Source organism: Pseudopodoces humilis, chromosome 9 (genome assembly GCF_049639895.1).
Source record: "Pseudopodoces humilis isolate 2021_Gansu_Grassland_sample_001 chromosome 9, ASM4963989v1, whole genome shotgun sequence".
NCBI lineage: Eukaryota > Metazoa > Chordata > Aves > Passeriformes > Paridae > Pseudopodoces > Pseudopodoces humilis.
In genome coordinates this window covers 7,004,809-7,026,069 of record NC_142208.1, presented here as the reverse complement: position 1 = coordinate 7,026,069, position 21,261 = coordinate 7,004,809, and the positions used below count along the sequence as shown (strand labels likewise).

The following is a 21,261-nucleotide window of genomic DNA, read 5'->3' as shown; positions in this document are numbered from 1 at the left end:
GGGAGTCATTGGAAGATAAGCAGTACGTGTGTGAGTGGTCAAACCTGGTTTAGGCTGTTTCAGAGTCCTGTTGGATGTCTTACAGACTGCAGGACTGGTGACACTCAGTTGCATTCCCTGCAAAATAATGCAGCTCTTCCTGTGCAGGGAGAGCTGTCCTGTACCTCTGTTCGGGGTTAATGTCCTTCTTTTAGTTCTGGCTCGCCTGTGGAATTTTTACCCATTAGTTGTGTGGGGAAAAAACCTGAATGCGGGTTCTTGGTGGGTACTTGAGAAACACAAAGAGTTCGGCTGGGCCCGGGCAGGGGGGGAAGGGGGCAGGAATAGGGGAGGGCGAGGACGGTTTGGCAGCTTCTTCAGCTTCAGAGGAGGACACTTTGCTGAGAGCTGTTGCTGTGAAGAGAAGGGAATTCGCCATCACCCAGACAGAGCTGCTACTTCTTCTCCTTCTTCCCTCTTTGTTGGTGGCCTCGCACCCCCTGTCCTGCCGGGACGTGTGGCAGTGCCAGCCACCGCCACGGAGCTGCTGATACACCTCAGCCACCGGCCCGGGATCTCAGCTCATCCCTGCTGTTCCAGCTGAGTGTTCCTCAGACCCCTGCAGGAGCACCGGGACTGACTGCCCGAGGGGGTTTGTGAAACAAAGCCTCTCCTCCATCCCTTCCCGTCTCAGCCGAGAAAGCTGTCACAGGGTCCCTGTTTCTGTTTTCTTGCTAATGCTGTAGTTATTGTTGTTTGTTTGCCTTGTTAGAAATACTAGTAAGAACTGTTATTCCTATCCCCAGATCTCTGCCTGAAAGCCCCTTGATTTCAAAATTATAATAATTTGGAGGGAGGGGGAGTCTACATTTTCATTCCAAGGGAGGCTCCTGCCCTCCCTAGCAGACACCTGTCTTCTAAAACCGAGACAACCTGTGCAAGAACAGGAAGGATTCACAGAGATCTTCCCACCCCAGAGAGTCCCCAGGGGCTCCTCAGAAACCTCCTTTCTTTAGTACTTGTGGGAAAAGGCACCATCATCTGATTTTCAACACATGATGAGATTTGCCAATTATTTAGAAACTCACCCTAGGCACTCTATAATTGAAACATTTAAATGTTATACAAAGAGCACAGGGATCCACAAAATTTTACAAGTAGCTGTAATTGAGGACTCAGGAGAAATAGGTAGAGATTTTGTTGTAATATGTAGTGCATAAGTAATATTTAAAAATATTGGGTGGTGAAGGCAATCACACCTGATCATGTAGTCAGAATGACCAGCTTATATTTAATGACCAAGATGCAGATGTAATTATATACTCAATAACTGCTAGTTGCAGGGGTTTTTTAATAACCTGTGAGGATGATTTGAATACTCAGTACTAATACCTGGAATGCTATGTAATCCTTATTATACAACCATAAATTAAAAAATATTAATCCCAATGGGGACTAAAGAATCCTTTCTTTTTTTTTAATGTCGAAGGCAAGAAAATTTCTTATGGAAATCTTCACTGTGAAGTGTCATCTCTTGGCTGCTTATCTAAAACTTTAGATAAGTGTGAGGGTGGGAGGTGAGACAGCCCTCCATGGCCTCAGACCTGTGCAACACAGAGGGATGGCACCCAGCTTGCTAATTCTATCTAATGGCGAAGGCTGCTTTTCTTTAAAGCTGAAAATCAGAGCTGCTATCTCCAGGGAATATCCCCCTCCCAGTTTAGCATCTTCAGATGGTACCTGAAATACTCCTGTCCCTGCAAGTCACACAGCTCATGCCTGTGTCTTCAGTCACTCAGTCTCTGACTTTGAGTGTTTTTGCAAATTTGTTAATTTGTATTGTTTTCACCTTGAAATCTCTGAACAGGCCAGTACCTGGATGCCACAGAGCTTTGTTCCAGTATCTGCTGCCACTTGGAAGGAAACTGGAGATCCTTCTGTGTTGGAGTAAGGTCCTTGTTGTTCTGGAATATCCTTCAAAATTGGAAAAAAAACAGATATATGATGTCCAGGAGGTAGTACTGGACATCTCTGCAGGCCAAAAGGCAGACTGTGGGGTACCAGTGTACAGGAAAGGACTTGAATGAATTAGCAATGTACTGTAATGTTTTTACTGTAACCTGTGCCCCCCATGCTGTGGGGGTGGGATGCAGGACCTTCCTCTTGGGAATGTTGCTGCAGAACATCCCAGTGGGATGTTGTAGCTGTGTGACCTGCTTACAAACCAGCTGGTGAGGCTGAAAATTATGAAAGCAATCATAAGTCTGTTGTCCCATTCTAGGCTTGCCCTGAATCACAGCTTTACCTTTTCAGTTTCAATTTCTCTAGAGCTGGGATACATTAATAAAACCATTCTTGCATCTTCTAATGTTCAAATTTTCATCTTAGTCTCCTGCAGTCTTGATCCAAAAGCTTTTAATATTTATACCAGAAATCAGGGGTTTTATGTAAGCAGCAGTGAGGGATTTAGTTTGCATATAAAAATATACAGTAGTCTCACTACTCTGGCTGTTAGTGCAAAGTGAATCCATTACGTGGATTGTGTTCTCTTAGCTAAAGGCAAAGGCATAAGTTAACTGACAATGAATTATCCTATTGTAGAGCCTTCAGGATGGGAATTATCACTGCTAACACACTGTCTTATCCTGCATGCTGTGCACAGAGCTAACTTCTTTGGGAGATTTTGAACATAGGCAAGCGATAACGTGGAAATTCATTAGGCGGTACCTCAAAGCCCAGAGTGTGTGTGTGTGTGTTGTATCTCATCCATTTCAATGGGAATCTTGCCTGCAGGAGAAGGAAACTCATGCAAATGCTGTTAGAGCATTTTAATGGACCAAAAATCTAAGAGGATTCAGGAGTGGCAAGCAGACACCTTAAAGACATCTCACTGCATAGTACGTACGTTGGAATCCAACCCAGAGTAAATAAATGCTGGCCTATCCAGTGACAAGAGTAGAAAGATTGTGATTTAAAAAGAGAGGACAGAATAGGGACAAAACTGTTGTTTCATCTGACAAAGCAAATCTCTTCACCAGACTGTAATCCTAAAGTCTGTAAGAATTGAAATATCTCATCATCTTGGAGTTTGTGTACCAAAATTAATCCTATTTAGTACATTAGATCTTTAGCTAAACCTCCTTGTATAGAGGATGAGAGACTTGACCCTGAGAGAAGGATTTCCAAGATGCCTGCAGTTGCTCTATCAGTGCTTGTTATTTGAATATAGAAAAAAGAAATCCCCAAATTTTACAAATCAAACACTTCTAGGCATAAGCAATTCTTGAGGGCTATCTGTAGGCAAGCTGCTGAAGAATTAGGACAATAAATCACTGTGCTGCTTTTCCTTACTCCCTCTGTTAGAACCATGCTTTCAGTGCTTAGAAGGAATTGCCAGATTACTGTCTTCTACTAGGCAACCCTTCTTAACATACCCACATTTTTAGCACTGTCTAGCTTAAGTTTGCTCACTTTGAGGCTTGATCTGACTAAACTACTAACTTTACACATCTATCAATTAAATAAGCTGTATTCAGGAAGGTAGTTGTTGAGGGTTTGCTATTAGGTAATGATGAATTCTGTAAGATGGTTGACAGCAAAGGCAGTGAGAAAGCAGGGGAAAAAAACAGTGTTTGTATAAATTTTAGAGCAGACTGAAAACCTTACCGACATTCTGCTGTTTACCTACATTTTTCCTCCCTGTGTCTGTTGTGACCAATTAGTTTCATGTCCCTTGGGTAATATCAGATTAATTAAATATTAGAAACCATAGGGAAAAGTGGCAAGAGGTTTGTTTTTCTTTTGCTGTGGAGTTTAACTGTGAGTGGCAAGCACCAACCTTCCAATATCATACGCACACTATGTAGAATTTCCTTGTGACATTCCCAACCATAAATCTAATGTGCTATGCAAATATGCAAAAGTTCAGTAAAATTCAATGAATGATAGCACAACTGAATGCTTACAAGCAGCACTAAAAAGGGAAGGATGCAAGACAAAATTAGGGAAGTTTCTTCAAAGAGCTAGGAGACAATTTGTAACTAAACAGTTTTATTGACTTTTTTTTCAAAATAAAAAACACAAAATAACCACCAAGATTAAAGGCCATAGACAGCATTAACCAAATGAACCAGCCACTTGGTTATAGTAGCTGATAACTAGAATAACTGGATATTATTGCATATACCTCAGGTTCATTTATATATCCATTACAGTTTGGCAAGATTACAATCATACAGTAGCTTTGGTTGTGTAAAACCTAGTAGCAATATTACTTAAAATGTGACCGGTTAACATTTTATGACAACAACTATTTATCTCAGTCTTGACACGTCTTCTCTCATTCCATGTTCTTGTCCACAATGCCACTGACCAAGCATTAAGGAGACATATTTGCAACCATCATTCATAGCCCTTCTTTATCACCATGCGGTGATGAATCTCAGAGGGGTAGGTATCTCTCACTTGCTGTCCTCATAAAGGTTTGGAGAACAGCCTCTCCTCCTGTGCTGGGTGGCTTCTACCACACAGCTGTGGTAGCCTCAGCCGAGCATGAGTTTGTGCAGAATGCAAATATGTCGAGGTGTTTATGGCTTTCAGGCCAAAGCCTTTCCTGACCTACAGTACTTGGGGGGTGACTGTACTGCCTTACCTTTGGATACAGAGAGAAAAACACAAACAAACAAAACAAACGACTTTTCACATTGGTGTGCTGAGCTGCCAGCTGAGGACAGTATTAACAAACCTAATACACAATACTACCTTGGTTACAGAGTTGTGCCTGAGACAGTGCACAGGATTGCATGTGTATGTTCTACAGTCTATGTATTTCAGTTTTGGTCTTTTAAAAAATGCTCTCATCCTTATGTAATCTAGTATAACACTGCAGCTTTAGAGTAATGGTTGATAAAAAGTCATAAACACACAGACTATTTGGAAACACTGGAAGCTTTTTCTTGTTTTGCACCACTTGTGCAGAATTCCTGCCTTTCTGCCATAAGTCTGCCCCCAGCATTCTGGGATATCTACTTCCACAGGAAATATATCACTACTTAAAAATAACCTAAAACTCTCAGGTCTACCTGGGAAAAGCTATAAAAGAATTTGGATCAAACTGAAGTAATCTTGTGTGTGAAGACCCTTTCTCATTTACAAAATGGTGGAACACTAGATAACATCTACTTGTTTGTGCAGCCCTTTCATTTGCTTGCACTGAAGCAAAAAGGAATTCAGCATGAGGAATGGCTGCATGGTGAAGATCCTGCAGAACAAAGTAACTGTCATGCAGTAATTCAAATGCAAACAGTGTAACTGCTTTTTGCATTCAGATCCATACCTGTATAAGGTTATAAATTAATAAGCCCTTCTAAATGATTTTAGAAATAACCTCTTTGATCTAGACATAAAAAACCCTCTGAATACTTAGAATCACTAGATTTCTCATGGCCCACATAGTCATAATTATTTGCACTTACATGGCAAATATTAGAAATACATTTGCCTGCAGTTGAGCAGGTAATTATACTATTATTCAGCTGAGCAAATATCAAGCACTCTATATCTTGCAGTTATTGGATCTTATTCTAACCCTTTGCTTTAGAAAGGGGAAATAACCATCTAATTATATTACCAGTGCACAGTACTTAGTTTGAAAAAGACAACCTATAGTAGACAACTAGATTTTTTTCCTAAGATGACTTTTTATGAGATATTCTAAAAGCAGTCTTTTATGACTGAAGATTGTCTATTTCACTGTACTCGCATAGTAAAAATAGTTAAAATCTAATTACAAAGCTGCTACATGGTTATTTTGTGGTCTGTAAAATAAAATGGTATCCAGAATTTTATCTGAACAAAATACACTAGACAGTATAAAAATATTTCCCAACTGGAGATTGAAACGTTAATGCTGGATTTGTTTGGGTTTTTTTTGTATAAAAAGTAATATAATAATGGTTGACATTTATCTGCTTACCAGTCAAAAATATACATATGACTTCAAGGAGCTGTTCCAGGCACATTTTCAGTGAGCTTGTGCTTTTGACCCTAGCAGTAATAAATGTGCACGTGGAACACAGCTTCCTGAAAACCTGAACTATATCTTATAGACAGTAAGACTAATTTCTGGCTATGGATTTCCACTTATTTGCTTTGTTCAGGCAACTACAGCAGAGGAATTCCAGAAACACCACTTCCGCTTTGAATGATGTTTGTTCAGTGCAACGTCTTCCTTTTCTCTCTCTTTTTTAACTCGCTGGTAGTGATCTTCTTCCTTTAAATACCACACAGGTGGCCAGCGATGCCTCTCAAAATATTGTTGATTATCTGATTAAAAAGAAACAATGAAAAAAATCCCCAAAGATGCCAGTGAGGTACATAAATCCCAGAAACATCTTGCAAAGAGCTATGCAGCTAATCATTTATCCATTCTCTATGCTGGCTTGCTTATCAACGATTCATTCAGTTTTCTCAAATGCCTTAGGTGTTAAAAGACTTTGAAAGTCTTTTGTGTGGTTACACACAAGAGGCATTAGTTCACCAAAAAAATATAAAAAAGCAAGGTCTTTACAGAATGTATTTTTCATTGCAGAGCCTGAAATGAGCTCTGTTCCTTTTAGCATCACTGAATTAGGTAAAGAACATGATGCTTGCCCAGCTATCAAGCTGGTGAATATGACCTTTCTTTGCAGATAAGAATTTATGAATGCTGTTTGAGATAGCACAGAGGTTCAGCCTCGTGGCTTAGCTCATGAGCTTATCTTTGTCTTTGTTTTTGTTTAATCAACTGGGTGGGGAGAAAGAAGGGGAAACCTGATGAAAACTGGTGGTTGCCCATACCTGAAGATTTAGCTTTGATTTCCTTGCGGAACTTGGAGCAAACACTATTGTAATTGGTGCAGATGTAGTGCAAGCACCAAGCTGCCAGCTGGTTAGCATTGTGAAACTGTGAAGAAAAACAAAGAACTTAGTCAATTTCCTGAGGTTATCATTCATTTTGCAGCCCCTATTAACAGCTAAAGCTAAATGGTCCCAGCAGGTGGGTATCTGGCCATACTCTGCCAGGCATTCATTCTGACTGCCAGCTCCGATCTCAGGTTATAAACATGAGCTAGGTGCTGGCCACAGAGGATATTCTAACAGTACTTAGAGATATTGCTTCTGTCTCCAACCAAGAGAAGGAAATGAAAGAAAAATTGCCCTTCTTAAGACAAAAATGAAGTGAAGTGAGCTGCTTTCTCTTGGGAAGGGTTCAGTTCTGGTTTTGCAACAGGATTACATTGCATAGAGGGTCTCAAAAACAGCTGCAGGGAATCTTGTATGGTGGCCAGTGTTTTCATGCTACTTTTGTGCAGTGTTTTAGTGCTACTTCAAGCCAAGCTGCAGCTGACTCATTATTAGTGTGAAATTAAGAATAATAAAATTTAAACAATATTTTAGCTTGTTCCACTGTAGCTGGGATTCTGCTGCATTTTGGGAAACAGAGGTGTGCAGTTTAACTGAGAGTTTGGGGGTTCTCTTAATTATTTACAGGACTCAGTTGAAATGCATTTGAACATAAGAAGATTTGCACATACTCTGAATTATCAGATGATTGACTTTAGGTAGCCAGTTTAAGTGTTCAAGAAATGTTGTCTTTGCAGTACAGATCTAAATATATCTCCAAGAACTGAATTGAAAGGAATGTAAGAATCAATCACCATTACAAAGCTGAACAGCTGCATTACATTGTTTTTCATTTTAGTGCACCATGGTCATGAGAACATGGAGCTTGGAAGTTCCACAATCAAGACAGACTAAAATATATATTTGAAAGACAGCTTAAAGGATATTTTACCTCTGAACCAATGAAAAAACCTTCTTTAAAACAGAAGATAAAACTAAGTTTTATTGTCAGTCACTTTCAGAACTGCAGACTTTGAGCCACTTAGCAGCAATGCTCAGAACCAGTAGGGAGCTAAAAGCAAGTCCTGCAGCTGACCAGAATATCTTCAGAAGGCTGTGTACACTGACCTGTGCCAGTTCCAAATAAGAGAGGACTTCTCCATCTATTGCAACACCACTCATGGAGGCCTTTGTCAGCTCTTGCACTGCATGCTGCTCTGTTAGGGGAGAAAACTCATCACTCACAGGGGAAACAGTCACATTGCAAGGCCACAGCATCTACTGGTAATAAAGAACCCAGGCAGCATGTTCTCCCTCCTTTTAGTGTTAACTAGCATTTTGCAGGGGCCACATTCACATAGATATCCTTAGCAGGCTGAGATTGGGGGGGAAGTCAAATTCTGACCTTTAGAGCTGTAGCTGAAGATGTGGTTCATAACCATTTATAGAAAGACAAAGTTCAGCAGCCACTAGTCTCTCTCTGGCATGGGTACAATATTCAGTTTAAATTAGAAATATGGATCAGCTGTCTCCTTTCAGTCATGCAAAGTTTTTAATCAACAGTGCACTTGTCACTGATTTATTAGAGAGTATACACACAGCATTGATAGAGAAAAGGCCACTTCAGGCCCTCTTTAGGTTTTCAGATCAGCAGTTCATAGGGATTCAGATGAAGGCTAACCAGCCCGTCCAACAATCACCTAGTTCAGGATTTTCCTTGACCCCTTCCTAGAATCTTAAAAGTCTGAACATTTTTTTGGGAAGCATTGGCAGTTGGTTTGGTTCAGTAGTTGGCCATAGCCTTTGGACTCAAAATTATTTCATCAAAAATTAAATGGAATTAAATATTCTTAATACTGCATGTATATTTACATTTAAATTTTACATTTATATTTATGTTTAATTACCTTAAAAATACCTAAAACTTCAGCTAAAATATGTAAATAAAATCTGGCAATAAAGATTTGGCCAATCAGAACCAGTAAAGACAAGAGACACAGTCCTGATGCACAACCGAAGGAGAGCCAGGGTTTAGTATGTAATTAAATTTTGTCTAAATGTAGTCCTGTAGGTAGCTGTAGCTTTATTTCAGCTTTCTCTGAGTTTTGGTCTTGGTCATGTCTTCAGAACTATGCCAAATTAATGACATAGAGAGAAACAAATTAAACACAACAACACAACCCAAACAACCCCAGAAGTCTGGGTTGTGTATGGATTTATTTTTAAAACTTCAGTGGTATTCTAACCTGTAATTTTTCTTTAAATATGGAATTGAAAAGGTTTTCTTCCTGAAATGAGGGTTGAGTCCACATGGATATACCAAAATATCTAATTCCCATCTGGTGAAAAGGAACTTAGACAGCATTTCTAAAAACATGATTATCTAGAAAAGTTTTGAATTGGCTCAGTTACTCTCTTTGAACAGAAATATAAAGTGGAGCACCTCATTCATTACTTAATGGAAAACCCAAAGTCCTTCCTGCTTTTAGGTAAATTAACAACAGCAGAATGGATATTACAATCCACAGACATTATCCTCAATGCTAAAGAGAATGTTTACTCTTTCTGTTTTTAAAGCACAGAAAACTTCAATGTTCTGAGCTGGATTAGGACAAAACTAAAAAAGGCAACAGAAAGACAAATACATTTCTCTGTGTGAAAATATCAATTTGCATTACAATACCCCTCTCAGGGAAAAAAAAAAATAAAATTCTCTGACACTTAAGAAAATCTTATGTGTTCCAAAACCCATTAAAGCACATTTCAGCTGTTACAGAAGATATTGCATTGGTCAAGGCCACAAATTGTTACCTGCTAGAGCAATCAGGTGAGGAAGGCAAAACCTATTGGCCAATGCAATCAACTCAAGGGTGTCCAGTTCCTGACTGGAGGACAGTTGCTTGGTATACAGGTAATCTAAAACAGCTTGCATGGAGGTCTTGTTTATGTTGGGCAGAACTACCTGGAAAAGATATTCAAGAGAAGAATTTCTAATTACTAAGATAATTATATTTTCATATAGCAGCTATATTTCACTTCTCTCACTTTGTTTGACTGTATCTTTTTCTCTTCAAGGTATTTCAGAAATGCAGGGAAAGCATTTTTCAAAGCAGAAATTTCCCATCCAAGTTCAAGTCACTGCCAACAGGTAAGCATTGCTCCAGAGTCAGATCCTTTGCCAGGTTATATCCAAGCCGGAACTGGATCCACATCAAACTGTGAAACTGTTCAATGCTCTCTAGCCTTCAAACTGACAGTTACACATAACAGTCACTGAGCACTGCCCATGCCAAACCTCCCTCAGTGGACTCCTTGAGGAATGCAATCTATCTGCTCCTGGCAAGGGATATTCTGTGGATTCTGAGAATAACAGAAAACAAAGGATAACTGTAAAATCACCCCTCTCAATCTTTTGGTCAATAACCAAATTATCCAGGTAAACAAGGCTGAGAAGGAACTGAGAACTGAAGAAATGAGGAAAAAAAAAATGTAAGCCCTTTTTTGCCCCACACATGTAATGAGTGAAACTGGCACAGAATGAAGCTACCAAGACTAAGACAAAAACTGTCTGATTTCTCATGCTACAGCATGCACATCAGCCGCTTTGGGAAGCAGCTCAGCTCACCAAGTGAGAGCAGCTAGCTGTGAAACTCATTCATTATTGATAGATTTCTGTTAATGCAGAGAACTGTAAATTTAACAAATGAGTTTATAAAATTTGCCCCAAATCAAATACAGAAAAGGTAATATGTAAAAATAGATAGTTTTTATTATTTGTAAACCATTCAGTTCATATCTACCTATATTTTAAAACTTCCAAAAGCATTACTGAATGCTTTAAACTCTACAAAATGGAAGCTAAATATTTTCAATTGAAAAGATAAACTAAGACTGTGAAGATAATAATTAAAAATAGGCTGGTAGAAAATAACGTATTCTTTATTGCATATTCTCCATTACCAAATGCTGCATACTATAATCAAACTATGTATTTTTATTGAATTGTATGAATATGCCTCTGGGAAAGGAATTATGTTTACAGCTGTATTAGAAGAAGCCAGAACAATCTATGTAGAAAAATATCTATCAGAATATTAAACACAAAAAACTTAAATGCTTCATATGCGCATAATTGTATGGAAAGCAACAAGAAAACAAAATAAAACAAACCCCAAAACCTAAAAAAAACCACCCAACCAACCAAAAAAAAACACAAAACAGCAACAACAATCTGGATATGGCACAAGAAAAAATACTAGCAGAGTGTTTGCAATTTGAAAAACAAACCATGAAGGCACATGAAAATACAGGGCTTCTTCTAAAAATCTTATTCAAAGTATTGAGATCTTTTAAACTGTATTGCATACCTCTGGCTTTACTCCAGAGGACAAGACGATTAATTACAGAACCTATGCTGAGTTTCTACTAAAGCTAGTAGAACTCCTAAAGTTAGCTCAGTTTCTAGTGTGAAAACAACTCCATTTTCTAGTTTACCACTCATATGTTCTTTAACCCATTTTTATCTTTAATTTCTTTATCAATGTCCCTGCCTCAAGTATTCTTTGTAGTGATTTTGATTATATAAATATTTATTCACAAAATCTAAAAAAATATTTTAAAGAAATTCACAAATTCATACTTAATTTCCTTCCCCATATTTAATATTTGACAGGACTTCGGGCTTAAACACACACTCTAGTGCTGGAGGAAGACTTGTGCATTGGAGAAAGTATGTTGTCTTCCTGGGCAACCCGATTTAATGCATTAAGAAGAAAAACATCCCTGGTTTGCATGGAAGAATAAATCCCTGATTCTAGGGATCACTGCAACCTTTCAAATAGATGATGCTTCCATCATCCTAAATGCATCAGACATTGTAAACAAAAGCGACAAAAATGGACAAATACCTCACTGTTGGAGCTTTCAATAAATGATCCTCCAAACATAGCAGACATCCACTCACAGCTGCAGATCAGCAGTGGCTTGTGGGCCTTGATGCTTCCATCATCCAATTTAAATGTCACATCTGCCATGGGAACAAAGGCACAAGAGCGCTGCAAGTCTGTGTTTAAGGTGTAACCTTGTCTCAAGAATGTGTTTCACTTGCATGCTGTTAACCAAGGACTTCCTTCATTTTCCATGACCTCCACCTCAAAAAAACCTCTTGCATTTTAAATAGTTAATGAAAAGCCTCACTTGTAAAGGGGGATATTGGATGTTCAACATTTTTGAGAACTGGGTTACTTTTTTAAAAGCTGTGAGTAGATTTTTAGAAATGAAACTACAGAGTCCCAGGTTGGAACAGTTGGCCAGAGTAACACTACAATTTTGGGGTCGTCCCTCTTCTAAGAACAATGTAAGCTGTCACACTGTTTGAAGTCTATGAAGTGACAGTAACATGGATGAGAAAAAAAAATTCTCTTCCTGTGAAAGCATGTATTTACTTACCAGAAAATGTCCCTTTGCAAAGGCACTCTTTTATGCGATTAGCTTTTCTGACATGAAATGCTTTAGTAATCTCTTGATTCATGAAGGCTTCTTTATTCATAATATTCTCCACCATCATTCGCAAGTCAAATACTTCCAAGATTTCAGCAATCTGAGCCAGTCTTGTGAGGTCTTTTTCGTTTTCATCCAGTTGGCCTGTGTATAAAAACTGCAAAACAGTTTTAAAAGGTGCAGCCTGCACAGATGAATCCATTTTTACCACAGTTACAGGACATGTCCGTTTTGAGACAGGATTCACTTGCATTTCCTTATGCACACTAACAAACCCCTTACCCCAGGATGACAGAGATCTTGCTGCAGAGTTTGTTTCACCAGATTCAGTGTCTAGCATGTTTAAAGACTCACTGCTTTCTGGTGGGGGAATTTTAACATCAGGAGATTTCAAGGATGCCTCATCACTGTCAGTGTTTGTCTCAAGGTGACTTGTCAGAAAATCCTTATTTCTATTTTCCTTTTTACACTGTGTTTCATCCAAGTATGGACATTCCTCACATTCCATTAAGAAAAGGTCATAAAACTTTGAAGAAGAGGTAGCTAGGTAAATCTTGTGAGCAAAAATGCAGTCCTGCTCCTGAAGAACAAACATGACATCTGCACACAGTGGGCTGTCCAACAAATATCCAGCTTCATTCATGCTCGGCACAGGACACTCAGGAATTTTGATAACTGGAGGAGGGGCTTTTGGAGGTAGGAATGGAGCCTGAAGCAAAGGTTTTTGGACCTTCTTCAAATGAGATTTCCAGAATTGCAGGTGTCTTCTGGAGATCAGGGCAGCTCTAATTGCATTGTCAAACACATCTTTAATCCCAAACTGGTCAAATACACTGGTTTCATAGTAGGGTATCCCAAGTTCCTTGGCAACCTCTCTGCCTCTCTCTGGTGGCAAAATGTCTCCCCTTTTTATCGGCCTAGGGTTAAACAAAAAATGAACTTTGTCACACAAAGTTATGCTAGAAAGCATGGAATTTGACCAAATATTCAGCACTAAATCTGAGATAACTATCATTCAAATAAAACAAAACATAAAACTAAGCATACAAAGCAGTTGGAAATCTACAGTCATGATTCCACTGAGTTTTGGAAGAGCACATACTTGTAATTTCATTTAAGTTTGGTGGTGTCCTTGCAACGTTACCAAATATATGTAGAAATTATTTACATTAAATGGAGCGGCCCCTTACTTAAAGTGAAATTTGCAGTAAAAAATTTGATAGGATACTTGAGAACTTTCATTATTTAAAAAACCTCCTGCCACCCCTTACTACTCAGATGTTCTGACAGAACCTTTCTTTGTACCCATCATTTAAACACAAATGGAAATTCTCATTACATAAAAAATGCCAGAAATACAGCTAAATATGAAATGGAAATATTTCTTAAGCTCATGCTTTTTAAAGAAACTCATAGTAGCCTATGACAAAAGAGGAACTGAACACACACTGTGGGAAATAGGCTCATTTGGCTGCAGAAGTATTATGTGGGAACTCATGAATTTCTAGAGCAGCTCTAGTACATGATGCAGGGTAAACAAACCAGTAAAAAGTCTGGGCTAGGATCCATTTTCCCAGAAAAAAAATCATCTCCCCAGAAGACACAACCCAAGAGTATGTTCTCTGAGCTCACCATATTGGGCAGACATGAGCTGGCACAGACAGGAGACACCCCAGACAACAGCTTGCTGAGTGCCAGCTAATAAATAACCAGTTCAGATGGCAGAAATCTGTGACAGACACACAGAGTTCTGACTCAAACATGCTAATGATGAAATCAGGGAGGAGAATTAAGGCAGAAGAAGAGTTTTGAAAAAATACCATTTCCTTTTAAAGAGTCAATCAAAAAGCCCACCCCACCCTCACAACAAAGAAATGTTTAATAAACAAATAGACCTATAAAAATCATATTGCTAAATCAAGAGTTTGACTGCAATGCAATGCAAAGTTTTCTAAGGGCCAACAAAATATTAATTCAATCTCTTTACAGAAATTTGTTACAATACAGTAACAGTCATTAATTACACAATCATGGAAATTATTTCTGTGAATCTGGTCTCATTGAAATTCCCATAAAAGGAATAAATTAGAAGTAAACCACGTATTGTTGTGGCCAAATATGTGAATGGTATTTTGTATCTGGGAGAAACAAAGCTTCTCTAGAACGATCCTCAAATTCTCTTTTCATCTCAGAACATTTGGAAGTTTAATTTGCAACCATTTCATTTTCTGCTATGATCTAGGATTACATTTACCAAAAAAAAAAAAAAAATTAATTGAGAATTAAGAAAATTTTACTCAAATCTGCCAGTTTAAAACAGTACCTGACAATAGTGAGAAGGTAGGATGTGATACACATGATAATGGAGAAAGATACATAAGAAAACATTCAATAATCAAAAATTACCATTTCTATCTTACTGTAGTGTTCTGCCACCCAAACACATTTAGATACTCAATGTGCAAAAACTTTGTGGGAAACAAAATAACTGTGTGTTAAAGACCTAACCAACTCAGACAACAGAATAAAAAAAAGAAGAAAGCACATATATTTTCATTGTACAAAAATAAAGGAAACTAGGCTCTCCAGTTTCTCTTTTGCAAGTGTTGTACCTGATTACCAAGGTGATTCTTTTTAAAAATTCTTATTTTTGTTTAAACTTTACCTTGCCAAAGGCCGTCTGGCTCTGTTAACAGCCTCGAGATCTGCATAGCGAAGATCCAGCTGGCAGCCCACCAGAATGACAGGTGTGCGAGGACAGAAGTGCTTGATTTCTTGATACCACATTGTTTTCACATGATTCAGGGAATTTGGATTAGCAATTGAAAAGCACAGAACAACAACATCGGACCTAGAAAGGTAACAAGAAAATACCTGTTGAAAAGCCCAAAAATTATTTTTGCTGCAGTTTCACCTATTCTCATTACTACTCCACTCTGCTCTTTGACAAACGTGCTGACACCCAGATGTCAGAATAAGTGGTGTTTGTGCAGAGGTTTGAGAGAAGCTACACATTTCACCACAAAAGCATGGGAGCACAAAGCCACATACCTAGGAAGCACTGCCCCTCCATGCTGAGATAATCCCAGCATGTGTGAGTGGAGCACTAAGAAGAGAGGTAGGGGTTTCCATTCTCTACTTTTACATAACAGTTACTCACTTCATTTCTGTCATTTCTCCAGAAATAATTCTGCTGGCTGGACACCTAAATTGCAGTTCAAAGGTCATTGGTGATTAGGAATTAGAGAGGAGCTGAGCAAAACTTCAGAACAGCCAGACAGGCAGACACAGATAATTTCTGAACTTGTCAAGGAGAAATACCTTTACTGCACTATTAGAAGTACTGAGGTGGTTGCCTTCGCAATGTGCTTTGCACAGCAATTCTCCAATGTCTTTAATAAATAACCTGTTAGAAGGCCAAACTACTGCAGAATGACCACTTCTACAGTATCAGCAAAAATAAACATTACAGTGAAAATAAGGTCAGTAAACTGTAGAATAGGACAATGGCTTAAATTAGAGTAAGCATGACAATATTTGCAGGCTTTTAAAGGTTTCTAAGAAAACAGAAACTACTTGACTAAATAAACTTGCTATATAAATTCTAAGTATGAGGATTGAAGTTCACAGTTCATCCACTGAACCACCGCCTAACTCTTGAAAGAGCTGGCACCCAAAGGTAGAGAAATGATTGAATACTTGATTCAGGGCATACCTAACTGTCACTAGAGGACATGAAACAGAAGCATGGGTTCAGTCACAACAGCAGAAGTTTTCAGTCCCCAGGAGGCAAAAGCCTTTATTTCGGGTTTTTCAGCCCCTTTTATAAGGTGTTCTGATACAGGTTAACATAATGGGTACAAGGAACAACACCTCTCTCATCCCATTGGTGGGACAAGAGAAAAATGCATCTAGAACATCTGTACAACATTGTCTTGAGAACCAAAACCTATTTACAGAAAACAGTCCTTGAGAGAGAAAAGCTTCCCAAAAGACTTTCCCTTGGAAAACAGATTAGCCACCGACAGGCTGAAAAATCTCTCAGGCTGAGAAAATCATATCCACATCTAAATAGGGGCAATTTCATTATTTATAAACAAACAGCTCTCAAGCTCTTGGGTCACTTATGGGGAGAAAAAATAGAAAAGAAGAAAAAAAGGTTGAATTTAAACTCTCGAGAAAAATTGAGAAGGGACATTTTGAGGAGGCAACTTATTGCTATAGAATTGTCAGCAGGATAAGCTCAGCAATACTGTCTCTATCTCAGTTCTGTTATTCTTTAATTTAGCACCAATGTGTTGTATCTGCAGTTTTTGTCATGTACAGAGCATCAGTAGCAGTGAATCTAAACAGTCACCTTTTAAATAATGAAGTACCTCTTCAGTAGTGCTGCTTTCTACATTTCACTGAGGGCATAGATATAGCCAGCTATTTCTAAAGATAGCTGCACACAATATGGAGACTGCTGTGAGCATCAATTTAATGCAAGAGAAATTCTCCTGCTCCAAATTTCTGTCTTATATAAACTGCAACACATCTGTCATATCTAGGAACAAGGCCTCTTCAAACTGGAAAGTTCTCTAGTAAATAGTGAAGGGATAAGCAGCCAACACAATGGTCTGCTGCATAGCTGAGGCAAACGTACTTTAAACTCAAACCTGCTCTATTCAAGGTAAGAGTAAAACCTAAATGCCAGCAGACGTTTGCTTAGCTCCCAGAAAGAGAAATCAATGTACAGCTAACATACAAAAACCTCTGTGTTACATGTATTCTAAATTGTTCAATTGTTTTATTCAAGGCTATTATGACTGCTGGAGTGGCAAGTGTTGGCTGCCTGGCTGTTTCTAACTGCAACTAAGCATCTTAGAGAGATAGCCTGTCTAGCATCCTTCAAAAATTACTACCTAAGCCAGTAATTGAAGTCACAAGGATCTAATCCTCCTGACTTTACAAACCACAAGACACACATCACATCTCCCAGAAAACCAAAAGGAAACAACTCCAGCAGGTGTTCACAGACAGGGCACAGCAGTTCCCCCAGGTGCCTGATGCTGGGCTGGGCACAGTCTGTACTCTGGAGGGAGCCAGGGGTGAGCTGTGTCCTAGAGCACCCAGCAGGCTGACTCCAGCACAGCCCTGCATGTGTTACAGCCCTTGCCAAGGGAGTATCATGTTTTTGCCACCACGGTTCTTGAGCAGCTCCTCACCTCTGACCTTTGCTGGGCAGCCGTAAAACAGCTGAGCAAAGCTGGGTTCTTTTCCCAAAACTCACTGCACTGCACTAACAGGACATTCTCACATTACTGCCTTCCACGTGAAAAGAATAACAGAGTAAAGAGGTAAAAAATTGATGTGCAAATTATTTATTCTGTGTTAAAACCTGGAATTCCCCAACAAACAAAGATTCCTGAGAGTTCTTCACTGGGCAGATAGAAATTAACAGTTCTGTGCCATAAACAGAATGGATGGGAAATCACTGGGTAGTGGCAGAGTTCGTATGCTGAACCAGCGCCACAGCTGGCTCTGCTAGCTCACAAAACACAGACACTCTGTCATAATAAATTCAATTTTCATTCAAGTCATAAGCACAATTAGCACTCAGTGCAAACTGGAGACAGAAATGTATGAGGAAGATTAGCCATCTACATAAAACTGTGACCATTTGAGGAAATATGTCCTTTGGAAACTTTAATTAAAGTACCTACGATTCCTATTAATGTCAAAGGCACATTTACAACTTGCTAACACCGCAGGATAAAGCTTGGTTTGACATTTTTTCATAACAAGCAGACCCTGTCAAGTTAAAATAATGCATTAATATTTCCTAAACATTAAAAATTTACCAATGTTATTTTAATATTCTCAGGGAATGTAAAAGGGTATGATTTTTTAAAAAATGCGTATTTGATTGCTGTTTTTGTGCAGTCACTTTTTGTGTTGGTTACCAAGAGAACAAGAAAGAAGAAAACAAAAGCAAACTTTTCTCTCTGCAGCAATATATTCACAAATACAAGCTACACTATTTTGATAATAATGATTAAAATAACTGATTTTGCAGAAGCTTGTAAGAGCTACTCTTATGGTATAAATGGCTGACCAGCAAGTACACTAAAAAGAATGGCAAAATTGTGTGGAACTATGTAACAAGAGAAAACCAAACAAGAAATTCAAGGACTACTTACAGTCTTGGAATTTGGTTTATTTTGTTGGTTACTATGTGAAGTAAATTCACATATAAGCTTTACGTAGGAAAATTCCAGCTTAGTGCTAAATAGGACCTGCAGTTGAAACAGGCTGTCAAGCAAGGTACCTCAGCATGAAACTGGGCCAAATTTCATGAGTAGACTCAGGAAACCCTTCTTTGCAATCATGTATATGCATTCACCATAAAATACCAATCTGTGCCTTCTTCCCTTTCCTAAAGCAGAGATCTTGGTTACTGCAGTTCTAATAAAGGAGTAAGAATTCTATGATAATAGAATCCTAGACACAGTTAATTGATGCTATAAGACTGAAATATTCTGGATGTCACATGCCAGGTCAGGATTTATATCAGTAAGATATAAACCCTGAGATAAATAGAGAACAATGAAAGAAAATGCTGGAGCAAGTGAAGGTACAGGGCCCACTGGAACATGTCTGATCAACTCAGGCAAACACCAAAATACACAAAAGGGGCTTTTAAGACATATCAGCTGACTGCTGCTTCCAAACAACAGTCAGAAAACAAAATAATGAGAGACAAATTCACAAAACAATGGAGAAACCAGAAATGCAAGGAAAGGTGGGCATCCCAGTCTTATTGGTTATTGTAAGGAGGCAGCTTACAGATAAGAACTGCATGCACACTCTGTAAAGAGAACCAACTAACTTTCACCAAAGACACTGAAAAAGAATAAATGAAAGAAGAAATGAACCATTTCTTTACAGCATGCTTAGAAGAAAAAAGTTATTTCCAGGTAGCAGAGGATATGAGGATGGAACAGGAAAAAATTAGAAGGAAGGTCCAAAGTTAGATCCCAAAATTTATTAAAAGCTTAATTCTTTAAAAGTACTGCTGAAGCCAAGGAGGGAAAAGTCCAGAGAAGATGAAAAACTGACAGGTTTTGGTTTGTATCCAGTATGGGAGTGGCTTCTGAAGTCAGAGAAGACATGGATACTGGACATTAGGAGATGCACTCTTCCTCTGTGGAGAAAATATGGACTTTTATATTTTTTGCTTTCTTTGGGCTATCACCAAAACCAGACTCCTTCTCTTTTTAAAATTTAAATTAAACTATCAAGAAATGTTAACTGGCAAGTTGATGTAAAAGTTATTGAGAAGAACTCATTTCAAAACAGTCATAACTGGCTGTGCAGAGTGTTTTCCATGAGAACCCATATGTTTCAGGAAACCCACACTTAGATCCAGAGACTCTTGGAGTAGAAAACAGCACAAGAAATCCACCTAGTACCTATTCACAAAGAAATAATTCACTAAGATCAAGACAGAAAATAGTGTCCTAACTTAAAATTTCCAGAAGATTTTGATGTTGCCTTGCAGCCTTTCGGTGTAGAGCCCAATTGCCCCCCTTCCACTCAGCCCCTGACGTAGGAAAGCAAGACAAAATGTGAAATGATGTAATACCACAAATAACAACTGCCACGTACTTTTTTACTCCTTAAGGAAGGCTTAAAGCTTTCTATTATATATAAATTACATATATATCAAGTTGAGCTTCAGGCCCACCAACAGCCATTTTGCACACACCTTTCGGAAGAAGAAATTCCATAGCAACCTCTTTCTACTCACAGTATGGAACCATGGTGGGATGCAGAGGAGAAAAGTAGGTCTGCATTAGTTTCAGTGGCCTAAGTATATAAAGCATTTACTTCCCCATCAGCTGAATGAAAAAGCCTCAAATGTTCAGATAGGTAACAAAAGAAGAAAAAAACCAGTGCATACACCCAGCATATCAGAATAAAGTTACTGGAGAAAACTGTCTCTGTGAACCTCTCTGCTTATTTCAGTTTTTCTTGGGTCTAAGTTAAACTCAAAAGAGAAAAAAAATCAATAACAAATATGTTTTAAAAATGTTTTTTTTACAGTTCTTCATGATCCCATGATAAAGAACCTGAATAGCTTAGAAATAACTGTAAAGTAGAAGGGGAGGCTCACAAATTTGGGTAGCTGAAGATGATTTGAAGATAGTGCTTGTCGCTTTTTGTGGCAGAAAAACAACAAAAGGATGCAGCCAAGCTGAGACACATCTGAAAGTAACTGGATTCCCTGTCAGCTTGCTAGAGAACCAAGAGACTGTCTGTCCTGTGTCTGTTAAGTACCTCTGCTCTAGAGAGCTCTGTAAGGATCCCTTCCAACCCAGGACAGTAATGGCTTGTGAAGCACAGGGAATGTGTGAGCATTCATTCACAAGGCACTTCTGAAACCTCAGACCTTCTCTGAAGAAAGGAGGGGAGCTGCTGACCCAGTCTCAGTTTAGGTACCAACTGCTCCATGACAGAGGGAACTGATCTAACTGAAGGCAGACCAGGTGACTCTGTGAAGCCACAAACCTCACCCTAATCTCACCGAGTCTGATGCATGCAAATACCATTTTACATCAAAGCTACCTTGGTTTTGTTCTTACAGAAATAGCATCATAATTATCCCTTGAGGAAAAAAAGTCAGAAAGAGGTTGGTAGAAGTCTTCAGATATTAGTGATTAACCCTTTCTCATGGACTCCTTTCAGCAGCATTCAGAAAGTATATTTTTAGGGATTCAATTACATTGAAGTGGCTGGTGAAGGGAATTGTAATCACATAGAAGAAGTTGAATGTATGTGTTCCTCTGCATACAATACCCACGTGGCTTACAAAATCCATTCACAACAGTGGAAATACTCTGAACATATTTTAAGAGG

The 21,261-nt window shown here is 38.6% G+C and overlaps 1 protein-coding gene across 4 annotated transcripts in view; it reads right to left on the bottom strand.

Moving 5' to 3' along the window:
• Positions 1-4,012: 4,012 nt before the first annotated feature.
• RHOBTB1 (Rho related BTB domain containing 1) overlaps positions 4,013-21,261 on the bottom strand; it is a 50,071-nt gene continuing 32,822 nt past the window's right edge. For all 4 annotated transcript variants that reach the window (XM_005520428.3, XM_014250513.2, XM_088059874.1 and 1 more), the window contains 7 exons: positions 15,026-15,211; positions 12,310-13,277; positions 11,769-11,887; positions 9,673-9,823; positions 7,990-8,078; positions 6,817-6,922; positions 4,013-6,303 (listed from right to left, as the gene is read on the bottom strand). In XM_005520428.3, coding sequence (XP_005520485.2) covers positions 6,134-6,303; positions 6,817-6,922; positions 7,990-8,078; positions 9,673-9,823; positions 11,769-11,887; positions 12,310-13,277; positions 15,026-15,211 — 1,789 coding nt within the window. In that variant the 3' untranslated portion in view covers positions 4,013-6,133. The remainder of the gene's footprint in view (positions 6,304-6,816; positions 6,923-7,989; positions 8,079-9,672; positions 9,824-11,768; positions 11,888-12,309; positions 13,278-15,025; positions 15,212-21,261) is intronic.